Genomic DNA, 16,820 nt, shown 5'->3' with positions numbered 1-16,820 from the left:
GGCCAGCCGTGCCAAATTGCTCCGACGGCATGGTCATGGTCGTCGGATACCGCAGCTCCTTGGCCGTGCATGGTTGATGGGATCTTGCTCGGGGTTGATTTCCTGGGAAAAGGATTAAGCGTTGAGTGGAAAAAGACGTCGCAGGAGACGCTGAATAGGCGCGGCGATAGAGTAGTTTAGCAGAATTGGCGCGGCTACATAACATCGTGGCAAGCAAGATTGAGTTGGAGCAAATCCTCAAAGTACAGAGTCCCAATAGCGTGTCTAAATCTGAGAGAAGTTCTGTTTGCATTGGCTTGTCGCGATTCATAAGCAGCGAAGTTTTGGCGGACAATCGATGTTGACGACTCAACAAGAGATTTGCTGACAGTCTTATGATTCCATGATGCCGATCAGCAAACTGCGTCTTCGCTCAGAGGCTTCAGGTTCTACTGCGGGGAAAAGCGTCCAGAAATTTTGGAGTTCGCGGCTTCCAATTGCGCCGTGCGGTTGAAAGGAAGGAGGTTGCGGGGTGTATTTGGTAATCGCAGGAGAGTGTTGAAGCGCAACAAAAGCCCAACAGAATCTGCTTGAAGATGCCATGGACCGGCAGGATTATGAAGGCAAACGGCGAGGCGCGATATGTAAGTTCCGGCGTCATAGAGAGAGAGCCAAGTGCGTGGGCCGAACGTGCAGAGCGAGATGCAAGGCGGTGGTAGGTGGATGATGGAGGACGCGGAGCCCAAAGAATTTCGCTCGAGGGAAAGCTCACGGCCTCTTGCTCCGGATTTCAAGCCAATCAAACGGACAAAAAAGAGCTGGAATACCAGGTGAGCAAAAAGAAACTTGATCTTCTCTACTCCAAAAGAACAAAAAGACTGCGATAATCCAGACTAAGTCTGGAAGCATCAAGCTGGCGATGCTGGGAATCGAACCCAGGTCGAGTCGGCATTGTGATCATCCTTAGCAAACAACCAATCTGAGATTGGTGTTGTGGACACTCCACAACGACGCATGCTACCCCTACACCACATCACCTGGTGGGTTTGTTGAAGAGGATGCTCGAGTATTCAAGATATATACTGTTTAAAATGCCGCCATTTGGCTGCAGAAACCAATTCTCTTTTTTTGCGACTTTTTTCAACCCCAAAATTTTTTGGATAGTAACTGTGAAGTGAGACGAACCATTCAAAAAGTGAGAGACCGAGCCCGCGACATACGCTGCTGTCCGACGTGCAAAAAAAAGCTAGGGAAAAAAGTCGTCCTCTTGCACCACACCGCCTCAACCACCGCCCAACTCACCCCTTGCATCCCACCAAAACACCACCAAATCTGCCGTCCAAAATCCCGACAACCAACAACAATCGACACGACAGAACCATGACGTCTGCTCCACCGTTCCAAGCTTCATAGAGAACTCGCAAAATCTCCCTCGGACCGCTCAGCCGACTCGACCACCGCGCAACGGCCAGAAAGCCAGCCAGGGCGCCTTGCTTCGCGCCTTGTCATGCCGAACACCCAAGCAACTGCTGGCGGCCGCGGGCAACAATGATGCTGGAAAGACGGGGAGCGAGCGGGAAGCCACGTCGATGAGCGAACGGACGGGGGCGTACGTCCGTACGTGTGGCTACGGCCAGGTCTTGGTGCGAATCAAGCTTTGAATCTACGATTGCAGGGCACGTGTTGAGGACCGCCTGTGAGCGTTGTGAGCACCACAATGTGTAGAGCGTCAGCGCGAAAGCCACTGGCCAGTGCCAGGCTATACGAAACAAGAGCCGCGAAAGTCTGTGGAGCTGATAACGGGCTGGCCGGGACGACGCGTTGAGCTTTGAGAAAAGTTTCGAGACAGCGCTGCATGATGATGGTGCGTCGATGCAGCAACAGCAGCAGCCAGTAAAAGTTCCGCGTGTCATTGCAGACGGCTGTGGAGGGAAGATGGGAAGAATTGGGACCCTGGGTGCAGGTAGGGCAATCAATGTGCGACAACGCGGCGACGCGCCGAGTGGGTTTATGGACGTACGGCGCGCCGTCCGCCATGTTTATGCATCATCCTCCCCACTCAAGACTTACACAGCCAGTTTCTTGTTCATGCCTTCGAGATGGCGGTCGGTGATGACCAGCGGTTGGAGGACCACGAAGAACAGCAATGCCATCGTCAGCAAATTCAGCATGTCAAACACCGAACGAGCAACGAGACCAGAAGTTGAGATATCAGAGATGCCAAAAGTTCGCGCGCACACCCCCATCAACATCATCGCCGCACAAGCTCAACACCACGTCTGTAGGTAGGTCATGATGGATCTCATCGGGATGGATAGACCCTGATCAACTCGGAGGCTCTACCCGTAAGCCGTAGCCCGGTGCTCGGTGCGGCATACTACCCGGCTTGCCGTCGCCGTTGTTCGGCCCTGCTATTCCTGCTTTGCCGGCCGGCACGGAGGCAAGGGAGTGATATGACGCAGCGGCAGCAAGAGCAGTCGGCGGTGGCGTGGCGCCACTACAATGACGAGGAGCGCGATGTGTGGCGGACGTATGGTGGGCGACCTGATGGGCTAAGAATAGTCGTACATCCATCGTATCGTACGTCTCGACCAACCAGGTCTGCGGGTTCACGGCACGGGGTAGCGGGCCTCGGGCGGGTGTCTCAGGGCACAGCAAGAAGCAGAGGGATAGACAGAATTTGTGGTGAGGTGAGGTGACGCTGTGGAGAAGGGCGTGTGATAGATTGAATCTGCGGTCCGCCGTTGGCCGTTACAATATAGATGACGGATGAGCAAGATGAGACAGACTAGACTGCTGGAATCTTTCGATGCCAGTCGCACATCACACATCACTGACGCAGGAGCCGCGCGGGTGTGCAGTCAGGCCGACCTTTATAGCACGCCTTATCGTCGGATTTAGTTGTGTAAGCACACAGGTAGGCAGGTGGTATTTAGATGGATTATTTGACTATTTTTTTCATATACTGGCATACAAGCTACGGACTCTCTGTGAGGAGGCGGTAGTCCTGGAGCCAGCAGACGAACATGCTGAGATGTTGCAAAGTAAAGACGGCCTTCTCTTCTACCAAGGAGTGTAATAAGTAGGCGCCCTTCGAGGTATCGATGTGTGAAATGACAGACTCGAGGGATATGAATAGCTCTGAAAACCTTATCCCCACTCAGTCAATTACTTGCTTGCTCGCCGGATAGTGGTCGATGTGGATGGACATTGTGAGGCATCATTCTCAGAAGTTCTTCTTCCTTTGCATCGTTTCATTCTGTCTCGTTCCATTTCGCTTGCGTGTATGCACCTCGCTCGCCTGCGCCTCCGACATGCCAATACGTGGCAAGGTGATGAGGTGGCAGTGGGGCGGACGAGGTCTCATGCAGGTACGATCGGATCTGATCGAATCGAAACGTAGCGGACTCATCCGTGAGATAGACGAGCGGGTGGCGGCGACGGCGGTGTAGGGGTTGGGAAGGTTCAGATTTGCTGGTAGAAAGGGGGAGGGGAGAATGTGATTAATAGCATACACATAAAGCGAGTGGTGGTGGTCCAAAATTGGATTGTTGTACATAGATCGATTTGATGTTTGTTTTTTGCCATCTTGCGTGCGTAAATCCTCTTGCGTCACATAGGGTTGACAAGGGATGGGAGTAAGTAGAGCAGGGAGAGGGAGGCGTCATGGGAGGCGAAGCCACAGTGGGCCGCAAAAGAAATATCAACTCCAAGGCTTGGTGCCAAAGTCGCGCTGCTTAGCACATGGTGAGTGTTTGATTCAAGATGACTGTTTGCATTGGAAACTCAAGCACCTTGCCGCCCACCAACTTGGATAATTGAGCTCATCGAAGATTAGCCACATAGGGAGCATTCAAGCACCCCTGCCGTGCCTTGCAGCGCAAAGTTCTTTTACAACCTGTGAACCGAAGGATCAGACAGGGCAGACCAAAAACAAAGAGAGCAACCAATGGCGACGGATGCTTATCAAAAGACTCGACGAGGTGGAGGAGATGGTGTCTGGACTCATGTCACCGCCACATGGCGGTGTAGTGCAAACGAGACAAAAAGGAAGAGTGGGAAAAAGAAGCAAGAACTTGACATGTCTGATCAATGGCATTTCATATACCCGATGCTGATGCGTCAGTCCGTCCACAAGCTCAGACCTGCGAGGCTGGCCAGTGCGGTATAGCACCTCGACAAGTAAAGACGGGAGCGAAGGAGGAGAGGAGGGCGAGCTGGACATCGGGAAAGACGACGTTCGGTCCAACAAACACCTACCCGAGAGCCGACCTCCTGTCGCTCACACCTACCTTGCATCTTGTTTCCCCCACCTGCCGGCGACAACCAAAAGGACACGGACGACTAGCCCACATCCAGGACAGCGACCACGCCACGCCGCGCCGCCACGTGCGACAGGGCATATGGCATGCAGCGTGGGACGGGCTCGCGTGGCCACGCAGAGGTGCAGCGCGGCGGTAGCACCGCTCGCGACCTGCTCTGCTCCTGATGCAAGCAAGCAAAAAAACCACGTTGCAGCACCTCACGCTGGCCCTGCCTCCAGTCACCGGCGGTGGTCGTGCCTCGATGGTCCCATCCCGCCCCGCCCCGCCGCCCTGTGGCTTCCCGTTTCGCATCTGTTTGAATCTCACCACGCACGCTCAACCGTCAACCAGCGTGCGAGCACGGCTGGATGAGAGTACAAGCACATGTGGCCAAGCTCCCTCCTTGTTCTTCCTGGGGTCCGTGTTTCAAGCCAGACCAGAGAGCAGCGGCCTAACGGGGCCCCGCGAGCTATGCGTGTGTGCGTGGGCCAGGGTGCTGTGTACCTCAGGGCGGCCCGCGAGACGCGGGCGGGGAGACGGCTGGCCAGGCGCGCGCGCTGCGCTGCGAGGTATGTGAGAGGAGAGCCATGTGTGCTCCGCTCCAGGTCCGCTGGTGCTTGGTTTTTGCTTCACCATGGACGCGATGGTGCCTTGCGGGAGTAGTTGCGTCGCGTCGCTGCGGCACTTCTAGCGTGGTGCGTCGTGGGCAGTGGCTGTGCCACCACGAGGCCGGATCGACGGAAACGGATTGATTCGAGTCGTACCGTGCATGTACTTGTACTGTTGAGGTTTCGAAGTCGTGGTGTTGAATCAGAGATGGTGCCTGATGCAGCAATGCCTGCAAACTTTGTGAGCGAAGGTCGGAGCAACGAGCGAAAGCAGAAAGATGTTTCGCGAAAAATTCCAGTGTGCTCAAGACAGAGCGACCAGGCTAGCGGTGATTTGCAGGCATCAAAAGTGCGGCGACAGGGGACGGACATGGTCGCGGAGGGTCGTCCGGTGGAGAGGCGAGGGTTTTGGTAATATGTGAAGGGCTGAGATCGTCAGGGATTCGGGGATTCGGAACGCTCTTCGACGACGGAGATGAGTAAGAGATGTGACGGCAACTTGGAGGGTCATTGTGGTCCAAATTTAGGTGGTTGATGGCCATGTGCTGGCGGTCCAGATGGTTCGTAGGTCGAGGGCACTGTGGCAGGCTGTCGAGGAGGAGCGCATAGTATTAGGAGCGACACAACGAGGGCCCTTTCCGGAGTGGATACAGGGCGGAACATGGCAGCGGAGATTTGGAGTCCAGGACTTCTTCCAAGGCACAGCAAAATAGCGCGGCAGGTGGTCTGGGGTGGGGGACAAGTTCAGGCACTTGGACGGACCCCACGTCGAGGTTGTTTTGCGGAGATGGCGGCCAAACAGGAAGGCCTTCAATGCAAGATGCCGATGATGGGCTGATGAGTGGATTGGTCCAGATACGACTCAGGGTCCTGCAGCCAATGCGACGTGAATGGTGTTGAGGCAGGAGTCGTTGTAGGGATGCATTCGGAGGATTGGTGCGGCGTAGCGACCTTCTGCAGCTTGACGTAGTACCGTGTACTGAGAACATGTCGAGTTGCGGGCTGACCTGAGGCATCGAGGATCGAATTGAACAGCGACCAGCATAAGCTTGAGGTTGCAAACAGAGTTGGCCGTTGCTCGGCTACAGCATTAAAGTTATTGGCGGGAGCAGCGATGTTCCTTTTAATCGACCGTTGGGAGAACCACAGCCGCGATCCCATGTCCAATAAACTCGCATGATGCCCTCGACTGGTTCCCCACACTCGACGCTCCTTAGGTGTCCAGCACATTTTTTTCCTTCTTCTCCTGTGCTACGTCTCGGATGTGGTTGGCGAGCTGAGCTGACGAACAAGAATGCAGAGATTGGTCATACGACGCAGGTACAACTCATCGACTAGCAAGACGACGAAAACGGCAAGCGACGAAAATGAAAGCGAGAAAGCGAGGTGTTGAGCGACAAGTCTGGAGATAAGCGTCCCACGGTGCGACCTACGTAAGTGTCGACGACGATCACGCGGGGATAATACGCAGTTGGGCAACAACTGCACAGCGAAGTCGGTGAATTGTTGCGACCCCGGGGAAAATCTGCGTGGCATTTCCACAGTCTAGAATTGGCATTGAAAAGAGTGAACAACATTGGAACGGTAGATTGACATGTGAGAAAAAAGAAAGCGGGCGCCAGTTCCTTTCCACGGCTGTCAAACTATTTTTGGTTTGACGTGAGAGCGGCTCGGCACAGGCACAGGCACAGGCACACACATCAGACGCAGGAACTTCCGCACCAACTCGACCACAAAGCGAGCGTATCGCCAACGAAAAGCTGGGCGAAGGCTGGTTGGCTGTCGGACTGAAACACACAAGAGAGCGAGTCGTACGGCAGACAATACCCGACCCAAAGCGATGCTGTCGTCGCGTGCTCGGTTGGCCTGCCTGCATCGCGTCGACGTCGTGGCCAGCAGCGAGCACGAGAAGGAGACGGAGAGACGGTGAGGTCGAAAAGAAGTTTGACGTCAAAAAGCAAACCCAACATGTTCTCCCTGCTGCTGTTGTTGTTGCCATGGAGGAGGGAGGGAGGCTATTGTTTCATGCCGCCATGAAACATGGTCACCGCCTGTAGCCACCACCGTCCGCACACCGTCGTCTCTCTCCTCCGGTCTTCCCCGCTACCCATTCCTTTCCACGCGCCACGCCCCTTCAGCTGCATCTCATCCGCTTTCGATAATCAGCAATATGTGCAATCTGCACTGTATCCCGACTTGGTACTACCATTTCATCAAAACTCGGCGACTGGGCTGAGAAAAACGCCCAGGGGGCTTAGTAATGGGCAATGGCTGCACCCCGGTCCCGGTCCCAGTGCTCCATCACTGCACTGACTGCTCTCCCCTGGATCGTGCCATGGGGCACTGAAAATGCTCTCCTACCATCGTCAGGCTCTCCACCCCGTCGCCATTTGCCTGCCACGAGAATCGCCGCGCCGCAAATACCTATACCGCCGGCGCCCTCATCACTTCTTCTCCTCTTCCTCCACAGCCGCTCTGCACCTTTTTGCCCCTAACTACCGTACGAAAGAGAGAAAAAAAAAAAGCCTCCCGCTCTGCTAAATCGTCAATGCTCATGGGATTGCTGGTGCGGCTTAGCCCTATCGCCCTTTGACCTCGTCTCGCTCCTCACATATATCCGCCGCCCCCATTGCCTGCCCGCGTGCTATGGCCTGACGCCCTTTTTCCACCTGCTGCTCATCGTCCTGGCCTGTGCCGCGTACGTCTATACCATCTCTTCTCCTGACTCTCTGACCTGCGCGCGAGATTGCCAAAGCTCCGGCCAGCTAATTTCCTACCAGACGCTGCCGACAGTCGTCAGTCTCGACCTGCTGCTGCCCAGAGAAACCCTCCGATCCGGTCATTAACTCCGCCGCAGCTCAACTTCAACTCGTACCGCGCGTATTTGTTTCGACGTCAGGTATAGAGCAGATCCAAGACACAGTCGCTGCCGGTCAGCTCTGCACACCGCTCATTTTCGCTTCTTCTTCGTTTCTGTTCCACCATGGCCATGGATCTCTTCAAGAGAAGTCAGTCGCAAGCGAGGTCGCGCCAGTCTTCGCTTGATGCTCAGATGCCGGCTCCCGAATCCATGGTCCCGCCAGGGTCCTCGTCGTCCTCGCATTCCAGTCCCCTCATGGGTCTCCATTCGCCGCCGGACCGCCGCAACAGGGACTCGGCCAGTTTCCGCCGCAGCTCAGTCTTTACTCTTCGTCCAAGGAGCAACACGTCCAACTCGATGAACTCGAAGCTGTCCGTGGCAGATGAGCCGGACCGCCGCTCGTCGCGAGAAATCTCGCCGCACTCGGCTTCTGCAAGTGTATCAGAACCGCCAGGACACCACAAGCACAAGTCTTCGATGTTTGCCAGCCGCGGCAAGAAGCTGCGCCGCCAAAGCAGCAAGCTCAGCATGACCATTGACGACTGGGAAGCGGCAAACCAGGGTCGGAGGAGCTCTCTATTTGGCAAGGAGCGGAAAAAGAGCACCTACGAGACCGTGGAGCAGTGTAAGACACAATGTCTTTTTTCGTCTCATGCCGCTGACGACTCTAGACAATCTCCGCATGCGCCACATTTCGAACCCCTTTGACTTTCAACATCTCACTCACTCCCATCCCAAGCAGTTTGAAAGAGCCCTCGAGAGCAACCGTCAAGATGAGCTCGTCGCCGAGTTTTGGGCACACCGAGCTTCCCAAGCCCGGAACAAAGAGCTGCGAGGCATCAAGGTTGAAGACTTGTCGCCTGGACCCCCTGAAGACCCGCGGCCCATGAGCAATTCCTACTTTACCGTTACATCGCCCCCCAACGTCAGTCCCAAGACGTCGAGGGACAAGCACCACTCTCCTTCTCCCACGTCGAATCCGCAGGCGGTCCGGCACACCCGTTCCCTGGGCAGCTTTTCCTACCCCATCGCTCCAAACTCTGGCGAACCCATGCCAAGGACATCATCGCGACTCGCCATGGCAACCGGCACCGACCCGTCAAGAAGAAGCTCTGGACTGTGGAGTGAAGCCTATAACCACGCATCCATGCCTGGCGCCGCCGCCGACGAGCAGCCGCACGGTCCACATGCTTTTACGACTCCGGATGACACGGCTATCCCGGTTGCTTCTCCCAACTGGGGTACGGATTTGGAGCACATTGCCGAGGAGGAGGAAGGCTATTTTGCGCGTCGTCCACACGAAAAATCCGTGCTCCACTCGCCGTCGCCCGATCTGTCGCCGACGCACCAACCAGAAGACGAATCCGAGCAGCCTCCTTCGGACTTGCCGCTACGCACCGAGACACTTGGCCCTCATGAACAGCTCAAGTCGTTTGCCCAGTCGCGTCTCTCTGCCAGGACGGGCGGAGCTCGCCCCCGGCCACTCTCAGCAATGTCGGATACCCTTGGCGCGCCATTTCATCCTGCACAAAAGTCTCCTGGCCCACGGGCTAGCCCGGCACTGCAGCGCGCTAGCTCAATCAGAAGACGCTCAACGTTTTTCAAGTCATTGGACAACAACACTTGGGAGGACGACATTGACTTTTGCTACGATGTCGGCGCGGATGCCGATTGCGAGTTTGACTGGGAGCGCATGTCAAATGGGCCGGCCAGCGCGCGTTCCTTTACCCCCATGGAGCCCAGCTTCCAACACCGACGTACCACTTCGACTGTGGAGGAAGAGCCCGAGGAGGACAATGAGGAAACGATTCAATCCCTGGGCAACTTCCGCCCATCGCTGGTCGTCCCCAGCACCACCTCGATCCCAGATCTCGACTACCCGTCGGCCATTTCCGCCTCGACCAACAGCCTTCTCACGCCTGTTGATTCATACGCGGCATCTACCTATGCCGCTAGCACCAACAGTGCCCGCAATAACACGTCGACTCCCGCCTCGGACCGCCAGGAGCCGTACAACCCCAACCTCCTGGTCCCGCATGAGCTCAAGGAGCAAGTCTCGAAAGAGAGCATCTTTGACGAAATGCTCGACTCGTACGCGCAGCGTGGAGGCCCTGACGACGACTCGGCCTCTGACCGCCACTATCCCCTGCTGAGCAACTCGAACCGGCGCTCAGCCAATACGCTGTCGATTGCCGAGTCATCTCGCAGCGGGCCGTCGCGCTACAGCATGGGCAGCTCATACGACAGCAGCCTCCGCAGCGCGTCTATTTCGCTGACCAGCCCGCCGCGCCGTAGCCGCAGCTCCATTGGCTCCGTACCTGAGTTGGTGCACAGCAGGCGCGCACGCCGCACAATCGAGCTCAACGTCGACCGTCTATCCAAGGACCTGGCACGGTTCGCTCATGAGGAGAATGAAGAGGAGGAGCAGGCCGCCGAGAAGTCCACCTTCTTTGCCAACTCGGACGACGAGAATGAGAACGAGAACGAGCGCACGGCCGAAGACGACGACGCCGACGATGAAGCCAGCTCGCTGCGCCACCGCCACCATCACCACGCACGTCCGGCGTCATCATCGCGTTCGTCGTCGCGCCGTCAGTCGTCGCGCTCGCGGCCCACGTCGCTGCTCGCCCCTGCGCCACCCCCTGCCAAACCCGTCCCGGCGCCCCCTGGCCAGTCGTCGCGCTCGCTGCCCCCTTCGCGCTCCTCGTCGTTCCGCCACCCCAAGCAGCAGGTTCCTCCTCCCAACCCCCGACACACCCTGCATCACATGCCGCAGAAGAGCAGCATGATGTCGCTGCCTCAACAGCAGCTACAGCACGAGCGTACTCTGTCGGCCGACGGCGACGCCACCAAGCTGCTTGCACAGGCCGGCGCCCGCGCGCAGCACTCGCGTGTGTCGAGCCTCGGCGTGGGACCGGCGGGCGTGGCATCGTCCGGAAGCAGCAGCAGTGCCAGCGGCAGGAAGGCGAGTGTGACAAGCAAGACTTACACGCTGAGCTTGTTCCCCACTCCTCCCAAGGCGACGCGTTAAGACTGGAATGCTGGGAGCGGAAGAGATGAGCAGAGTGGGAGGGACACGGGCAGTGGGAGGCGAAGGCCTTGGGTGCGGAGCTGAACAAAAAAGACAGGACGGACGGACGAGCCAGTGAGCGAGCGAGACGCGACGATTACCTCGAGAAGGCGCCTCACCCAGGCCCGCCCAGACAAGAATACAACTGTCCCAGATCTTTCCTACGACCGATATTTACTTTTCTTTCCTCTCCTTTCCATCTCCAAAATCTCTCTCTGCGTCCTTCCTTGCGTTTTCCTACTCGTCTTCTTCGCCCTCCTTTTTCAAGTCTTTCCTTTTCCTCTCTTTGTGTGTCTTGCATTTTCTAACAGTCCCTACTGCTCATATCATTATACCCCTTTCCTTCCATAGACAGGCGGCGGCGCGGCGCGGTGCGGTGCGGGCGGTTGCAAATTGGCATCCTTAGAGACACGGAAAATCGATCCGTTGGACAACAGGCGGAGTTTTGTGCGCGGGCCAGGCGGACGGACGGTTAGGCTGGTCGGTTTGGGGCGAACGCGGCATGTTTTTGGTTGTTGGTGGTCGATCCTTTTCTCTTTCCATCTCGACGGCGGCCTTTCTCTCTCTCTCCTTTTGTCGTATTGTGTGTTGTGTACTGTACATACTGGTCTTGATCGGGCGCGACTGGCGCTGGCGACCAAACGAACGACGCATGCATGCATGGGGTGGCTGGCTGGCTTGATACCAAATTCCATTTCACTTGCTTTGATTTGTCCGCGTCCCGCGTCGATACTCTTCTTGCTCGCTGTAAGTGACGCTTCATCGAATGCAAGCAGGAGACCGCAAAAAGGCGTCTATTTCTAGTGACTCGCCCCAGTTCTGGTTTTCTACGTCTACGTCTACATCTTCCTGATGCCTTCTAGCACATCTCTTCATGAGGATGACTTGGGCTTAGGCCTTGCCGTCGGAAAACTCCACGACAGCCCACTTGCCGCTCCACGCCCACTTCCTGCATCCGCTGTCGCCGCCGCCCGCCTCCATCTTGCGGAGCTCTTCGTCGCAGCCCTTCGGCAGTCCAACAACAACGTCGGCCTTGCAGGTCCGCAGCGCCAGCACGCGGACACCACTGCCAGGTCCCATGGGACCAATGGCCGTCGTAAAGGGCGTCGCCGGATCCCACATTGCGTCGCCCGTCAGTTTGCGGTAGTTGAGGTCGCCCTTGAAGAGGACGAGCTCGCTCTCTTTGAGGTCGTTGTGCAGCTCGGGCGCTGTGCCCGGCAGCCGCCAGTAGCTGCCGCCCTCAGTCCAGAAGTGGTTGGGGCGGATGGTGAGCTGGCCTTCGGCGTGGAAGCCGCTCCAGCGCTGGAACAAAAAGGTAAGCTCGTCCGCCTCCTTGGAGGAAAGCGGCGTCGGCGATTGCTCTGCGTGCTTTTCGTCGTCCGAGAGGCTCGTGTAGAAAGCTTGAGGGTCGGCCAGCGCGCTGAGCAGCGCTGGAAAGTCGGCGGGAATCACGTCCGACACGAACCAGGGGATGTTCTTGGGGTGCAGTACCACGTTGGTCGCTAGACCCGCGGACAGCAGATAACCAGCCAGGATCAGGTCGACAAAGAGCTCGAAGCCGGCGTTATCGAGGACGATATCGACGCGGCGCTCAGACTTGCCAGCCTTCTTGGCCGCGAGCAGCGTCATGTACGCGGCCTCGAGGTCGTTGACAAGAATGTTCTTCTCGGACGCTTTGCGCGCCTCGGAGCCCTGCAGCTTCTGAATGTCTTCATACGAAAGATTGGTCAGGAGTGACAAGTCTGTCGCGTTACCCCAAAGGCAAATCTCGCACATTTCCATAAACAGAATCTTGTCGGCGGTCTCCTTTTCCTCGGCGGTCTGCTGCGCCGATTTGCCCGACTCGATCTGCGTCACGAGTTCTTTGTACTTGGCGGCGAGTTCGATGACGGCCGGGCGCGACGACTTGAAGGTCGAAATCTTTTGGCGGGCGAAAATGTCGTAGTTGGTCCATTTGGACGACCGCTTGAACAGAGTGCTGATGCGCCTATCTGCAAAGATCAACGTGTGTCCAGTATCCTCAATTGCGTCCGTTTTACCTGTAAAGGTAGCATTCAGAGTATAGCCACGGCACATTGAACCAGTTGGGGTTGCCCAATCGCTCTAGTTCCTTGTTGTATCCAGCAATGTCGGGCTCGCCGTCGTCCTCGAGCGGCGTCAGTTGGCGGTCATGCTGCAGTTCGTACTTGAGCTTCGCCAGGCCCTCGACAATCTGCTTGCCCTGCTTCTGCGTTTCGGCGTCGTCGGAGGAGATGATGCCACGGTGCACATCGTCAATGCCCTGGGTCTGCGAAGTGTTAACGCAGTGATTTGATCAGGGGCAGAAGAAGACTGACGATGATGACGGGCCATCGGTCCTTGGCCGAGGTGTAGGCGAACGACGTCTGGTCGCCGGTCTTGTAGAGTGCTGCTTGGCATTAGTAGTGAAAGAGGACGCTCGGCGCTCACTCACGCGTCTTTGTGTCGTATTCCATGGCAGCAGTGATGTGTTGAATGAAAAAAGTCGGGAGAGTTGGCGGGGTACACGCCAGCTTAACCCCTCGGGCGCGATGACGTCGGCGGATCCGTCTCCCGAAGCGGCGATCTTTCCGGGGCAATCCAGGAACAGCCTCTGCAAGGGAAGGGAGCTGGACTTCTGTACAGTCCTCCGAATCCCGATTCCGAAAGGATGATCTGCTTATTTTGAATATTTGAAGGGAAAGTCGCCCGTTCGAAAAGTAGATATCTAAAATGACAGCTCATTCGAAGCGTATCTGGTTGCAAAATCAGAATTATCAGCTCTTCATACAGTGCCTTTGAAACTGCCTAACAGATCGTAGATACAGTGGAAATTTAAGTCCGATTTTATTTTTGTCAAATCCTTGAAAGAGGTGTTTGTTCTCGCACAAAATCTCTGAGGCTGGGATTGGTAGTAGCCTGCGTGATCATAAGACTTTATTCAAATTGACTTACCTATTAGATCATCAAAGTTGTACTGAATTTTGAGTGAATACAATGGGAGTGCGCGCAAAGATACTGGAGTGGTGGATGCGCTTCCTGATGGGACCCGAGCGCCTTTGTATCGAAATTTGCACCGATGACAAGCGTGTAAAGTAAGAAAAAATCGCTTGAATTCCTCGTTTAGATGCCTTTCGAGAGTCTAGTGTATGTTTTGTACACTATAATGTGTGTTTGCGAGCAGTTTTTCATGAACAAGGGTCTGTGGTCTAGGGGTATGACACTCCCTTAGCAACATCAACACCGCTTCACAGTGGTCATGATCAAGCTGTTAAAAAGTGGGAGAGGTCCCGGGTTCAATTCCCGGCGGATCCATTTTTGCCATTCTTTTTGGCTCTCTCGCTTGTTTATGACTATGTCATTGTGTTCTTTTGAAGTCCGGGATGGATGCTGTGGAGGGGGAGGACATTTTGCAGAAAAAAGCGATTTTTTTCACAGGTGTTCACTGGCCGGCTAAGTTTCGGCCGGTTGAACTCCGGCCGAGCTCCGGCCTGTGGCTTCCACCAATCACCGCCGCTTCCTCCACATGTCCCTCCTTCCCGCCTCCACACGTCGCCAGAGGGGAAGCAACATCATTGAAGTGCAGCAGTATCCCAGACAGCCAGTGCAGAATGGCATCGCACTGCACGAGCCATGCGATTTGCACACTGGTATTCTCTGGGCTTGGTTGATCGACGTCTCTGCGACGCAGCGATGGCAGCGACGCGACAGTTGCGCTCATTGCAGCTTCTTATCATTCTTTCTTCCAGTGCCATACAAACCGCCATATGGATCAAAAAAGAACTCGATTGACTAGAAATGGAGGCAAATATTTGCAGGACGTTGTCGATTCGCGTCGCAGCGGCACAGAAATCCTGGGCCAGGATTGAACATGTAAACATGACTTCGCGAGTGTTCTAAATATTTCGTCTTTCAGACTCCATCTCGCGCGTCCGGCAGCACATTCTCAGAGGTTCTAGCGCAGAAAAAGGCAAAAGATTCATCCAAACTGTGTCGTCGGCGCCATTTCGTACTCGCTCGCATTCCACCACCAAACCGAAGTCTTCAAGAACTTGATGAAAAAGGATCAAGGGGCGAAAACCGACATGCCAGGCCAGCAACACTGCAGTTCGAGTGATGCTATCTCCTTCTATTGCCGCTTATCCCCGGCCGCAAACTACCCTTTACGGAAAAGACCCACTGGCATCGACACCTTCGGCTCTTCACCGGGATTCATCACACTGCTTTGGCGTCGAGCCGACATGCGATGCGGCGATTAATGAACAAGGCTCGGGCCGTTGCAACTATCGGGACGGCTCTTGCAACGGAGAGAAGCTGTAAGTACGCAGAGCAGTCCACTGTTTCCGGTTTTACGGAGTTAAGCGGCGTCGTTTGCCTCGTGCTACTCCCTCATCTCATGTTCTTCTGCTGCGAGGGCCACAGGACATGTTTAGTCTGGAGTATTTATACGCCAGCTGGCCTCTACGATGGTGTTCTGTATCTCCAAGTCAACTGTCCTCTCCAACTGTCAATTTCAACTTACCCCTGAATACTACCGACATCCCTCAAAATGGCCGCAAAGAGCGCAATCAACGTCATTCTTGGCGCCATGACGATTGGCAAGCCTGGTACGTCTATTCAACGTCCTCTGTCCAGAACATACACACTAACACAGGGTGGAACAGGACATGAAGGCATTCGCGTCACCTCGATCGACGAGACCAAGAACTTCCTCCGCATCTTCCGCGCCCACGGACACACCGAACTCGACACCGCACGCGTCTATGGAGGCGGCTCGACCGAAGAAGTCCTGGGTGAGGCCGACTGGCAGAGCTTCGGCATCGACATGGAGACCAAGCTGTACCCGACCAAGGGCAAGGGCATGGGCTGGCTGTACGCCGAGGATATTACACACACTCCTGCCGACGTGCGCAAGGGGTTGATGCAGAGCCTCAAGGCGCTGAACACGGACAAGATTCACACCTTTTACCTGCACGGCCCGGACCGCACCACGCCGTACGAGGAGACGCTGCGCGAGGTCAACGCCCTGCACCGCGAGGGATACTTTACGCGCTTCGGCATTAGCAACTACCAGTCGTGGGAGGTCGCACAGATCTGCGAAATCTGCAAGCGCAACGACTGGATCCAGCCCACCGTCTACCAGGGTCTCTACAACGCTTTGCACCGCGTCGTCGAGGCCGAGTTGATTCCTTGCCTGCGCAAGTACGGCATCTCGCTCTACAACTTCAACCCGCTGGCCGGTGGCTTCCTGACCAGCCGCTACCACCGCGACCAAAAGGATGAGGAGACCGAGGAGGGCAGCCGTTTCGACCCCAAGAAGAAGCAGGGTGCGCTGCACCGCGGCCGTTACTGGAACGACGCGCACTTTGGAGCGCTCGACCTGCTTCGTCCTGTGGCGGCCAAACATGGCATCAGTGAATCTGAAACCGCGCTGCGCTGGCTGGCGCATCACTCTGCGATGAGCAAGGACAAGGGCGATGGAGTCATCATCGGCGCCAGCAGCGCCAAACACTTGGAGGAGAATCTGCTCGCGCTGGAGAAGGGCCCGCTGCCGGATGATGTCGTTGAGGCGCTGGATCAGGGATGGGAGTTGGCTAGGGGCCTGCCGCTCAAGTACTGGCATTAGGCTGTTGACGTCGGGGATTGGTTGGGGTGTAGCGGAGGCCTGAGCTGAGATCTGCCTACTTTATCTGGGCACGTTGTGTAAGCAGGGTTCATGAATGGGTCGTTGTTCTAGAAGACAAATAGATCTTTCGACGTTACTCTACCTGTGACAGGGACTAGGTGCTGAATCATCACGTTTCAATCCATTGAGCTAGAGCTTGCGCATAGACCGTAGATGTGCGTGATGGTATTGAAAACTCCGTCGCTAAGTCAATTGGCTAATGGTTGCACGTACTGTACATGTAGAACGAAAAGAGCTGTTCACTGACGCACTCAACCACCACCGCTCGACATGTCGCCGCCACCACCACTGCCCTGCATCAGCTGAGCAAACGGGC

The 16,820-nt window shown here is 56.0% G+C and overlaps 4 protein-coding genes and 2 non-coding genes across 6 annotated transcripts; 3 read left to right on the top strand and 3 right to left on the bottom strand.

Annotated features, from left to right (window-relative positions):
• Window positions 1-893: 893 nt before the first annotated feature.
• Window positions 894-1,017, bottom strand: BKA78DRAFT_t5. The gene has a single exon. It is a non-coding gene; the product is annotated as a tRNA-His (tRNA).
• A 5,045-nt stretch (window positions 1,018-6,062) lies between these two features.
• BKA78DRAFT_302351 (uncharacterized protein) lies at window positions 6,063-7,077 on the bottom strand. Its single transcript, XM_066887441.1, has one exon. The coding sequence runs from the start codon at window positions 6,888-6,890 to the stop codon at window positions 6,342-6,344; it is 549 nt and encodes a 182-aa protein (XP_066749300.1). The 5' UTR covers window positions 6,891-7,077; the 3' UTR covers window positions 6,063-6,341.
• Window positions 7,078-7,874: 797 nt separating this feature from the next.
• BKA78DRAFT_291281 (uncharacterized protein) lies at window positions 7,875-10,782 on the top strand (the record flags this gene model as incomplete). Its single annotated transcript, XM_066885867.1, has 2 exons — window positions 7,875-8,376; window positions 8,423-10,782. 2 exons carry the CDS (start codon window positions 7,875-7,877, stop codon window positions 10,780-10,782), a joined length of 2,862 nt encoding a protein of 953 aa, XP_066749299.1.
• Window positions 10,783-11,518: 736 nt separating this feature from the next.
• Window positions 11,519-13,367, bottom strand: BKA78DRAFT_302346 (uncharacterized protein). The gene is made up of 4 exons (XM_066887440.1): window positions 13,274-13,367; window positions 13,158-13,228; window positions 12,861-13,108; window positions 11,519-12,808 (listed from the first exon to the last, which is right to left on the bottom strand). Exons 1-4 carry the CDS (start codon window positions 13,293-13,295, stop codon window positions 11,713-11,715), a joined length of 1,437 nt encoding a protein of 478 aa, XP_066749298.1. The 5' UTR covers window positions 13,296-13,367; the 3' UTR covers window positions 11,519-11,712.
• Window positions 13,368-14,016: 649 nt separating this feature from the next.
• BKA78DRAFT_t30 lies at window positions 14,017-14,133 on the top strand. The gene has a single exon. It is a non-coding gene; the product is annotated as a tRNA-Ala (tRNA).
• A 1,234-nt stretch (window positions 14,134-15,367) lies between these two features.
• Window positions 15,368-16,444, top strand: BKA78DRAFT_244041 (NADP-dependent oxidoreductase domain-containing protein; the record flags this gene model as incomplete). The annotated part of the gene is made up of 2 exons (XM_066883997.1): window positions 15,368-15,425; window positions 15,483-16,444. The coding sequence occupies 2 exons, from the start codon at window positions 15,368-15,370 to the stop codon at window positions 16,442-16,444; spliced, it is 1,020 nt and encodes a 339-aa protein (XP_066749297.1).
• Window positions 16,445-16,820: the final 376 nt, after the last annotated feature.

Source organism: Phyllosticta capitalensis (genome assembly GCF_038381095.1).
Source record: "Phyllosticta capitalensis strain CBS 128856 chromosome Unknown BKA78scaffold_1, whole genome shotgun sequence".
NCBI lineage: Eukaryota > Fungi > Ascomycota > Dothideomycetes > Botryosphaeriales > Phyllostictaceae > Phyllosticta > Phyllosticta capitalensis.
This window is presented reverse-complemented; position numbering and strand designations above follow the sequence as displayed.

Bases quoted from the DNA above. Each gene is read 5' to 3' on its own strand.
- BKA78DRAFT_302346 (XM_066887440.1), bottom strand. From the start codon at position 13,295: ATGGAATACGACACAAAGACGC. The intron at 13,229-13,273 runs GTGAGTGAGCGC...AATGCCAAGCAG, and splicing joins GGAATACGACACAAAGACGC to CACTCTACAAGACCGGCGAC. The intron at 12,809-12,860 runs GTAAAACGGACG...CTTTGCAGATAG, and splicing joins TCTGAATGCTACCTTTACAG to GCGCATCAGCACTCTGTTCA.
- BKA78DRAFT_302351 (XM_066887441.1), bottom strand. From the start codon at position 6,890: ATGGCAACAACAACAGCAGCAGGGAGAACATGTTGGGTTTGCTTTTTG.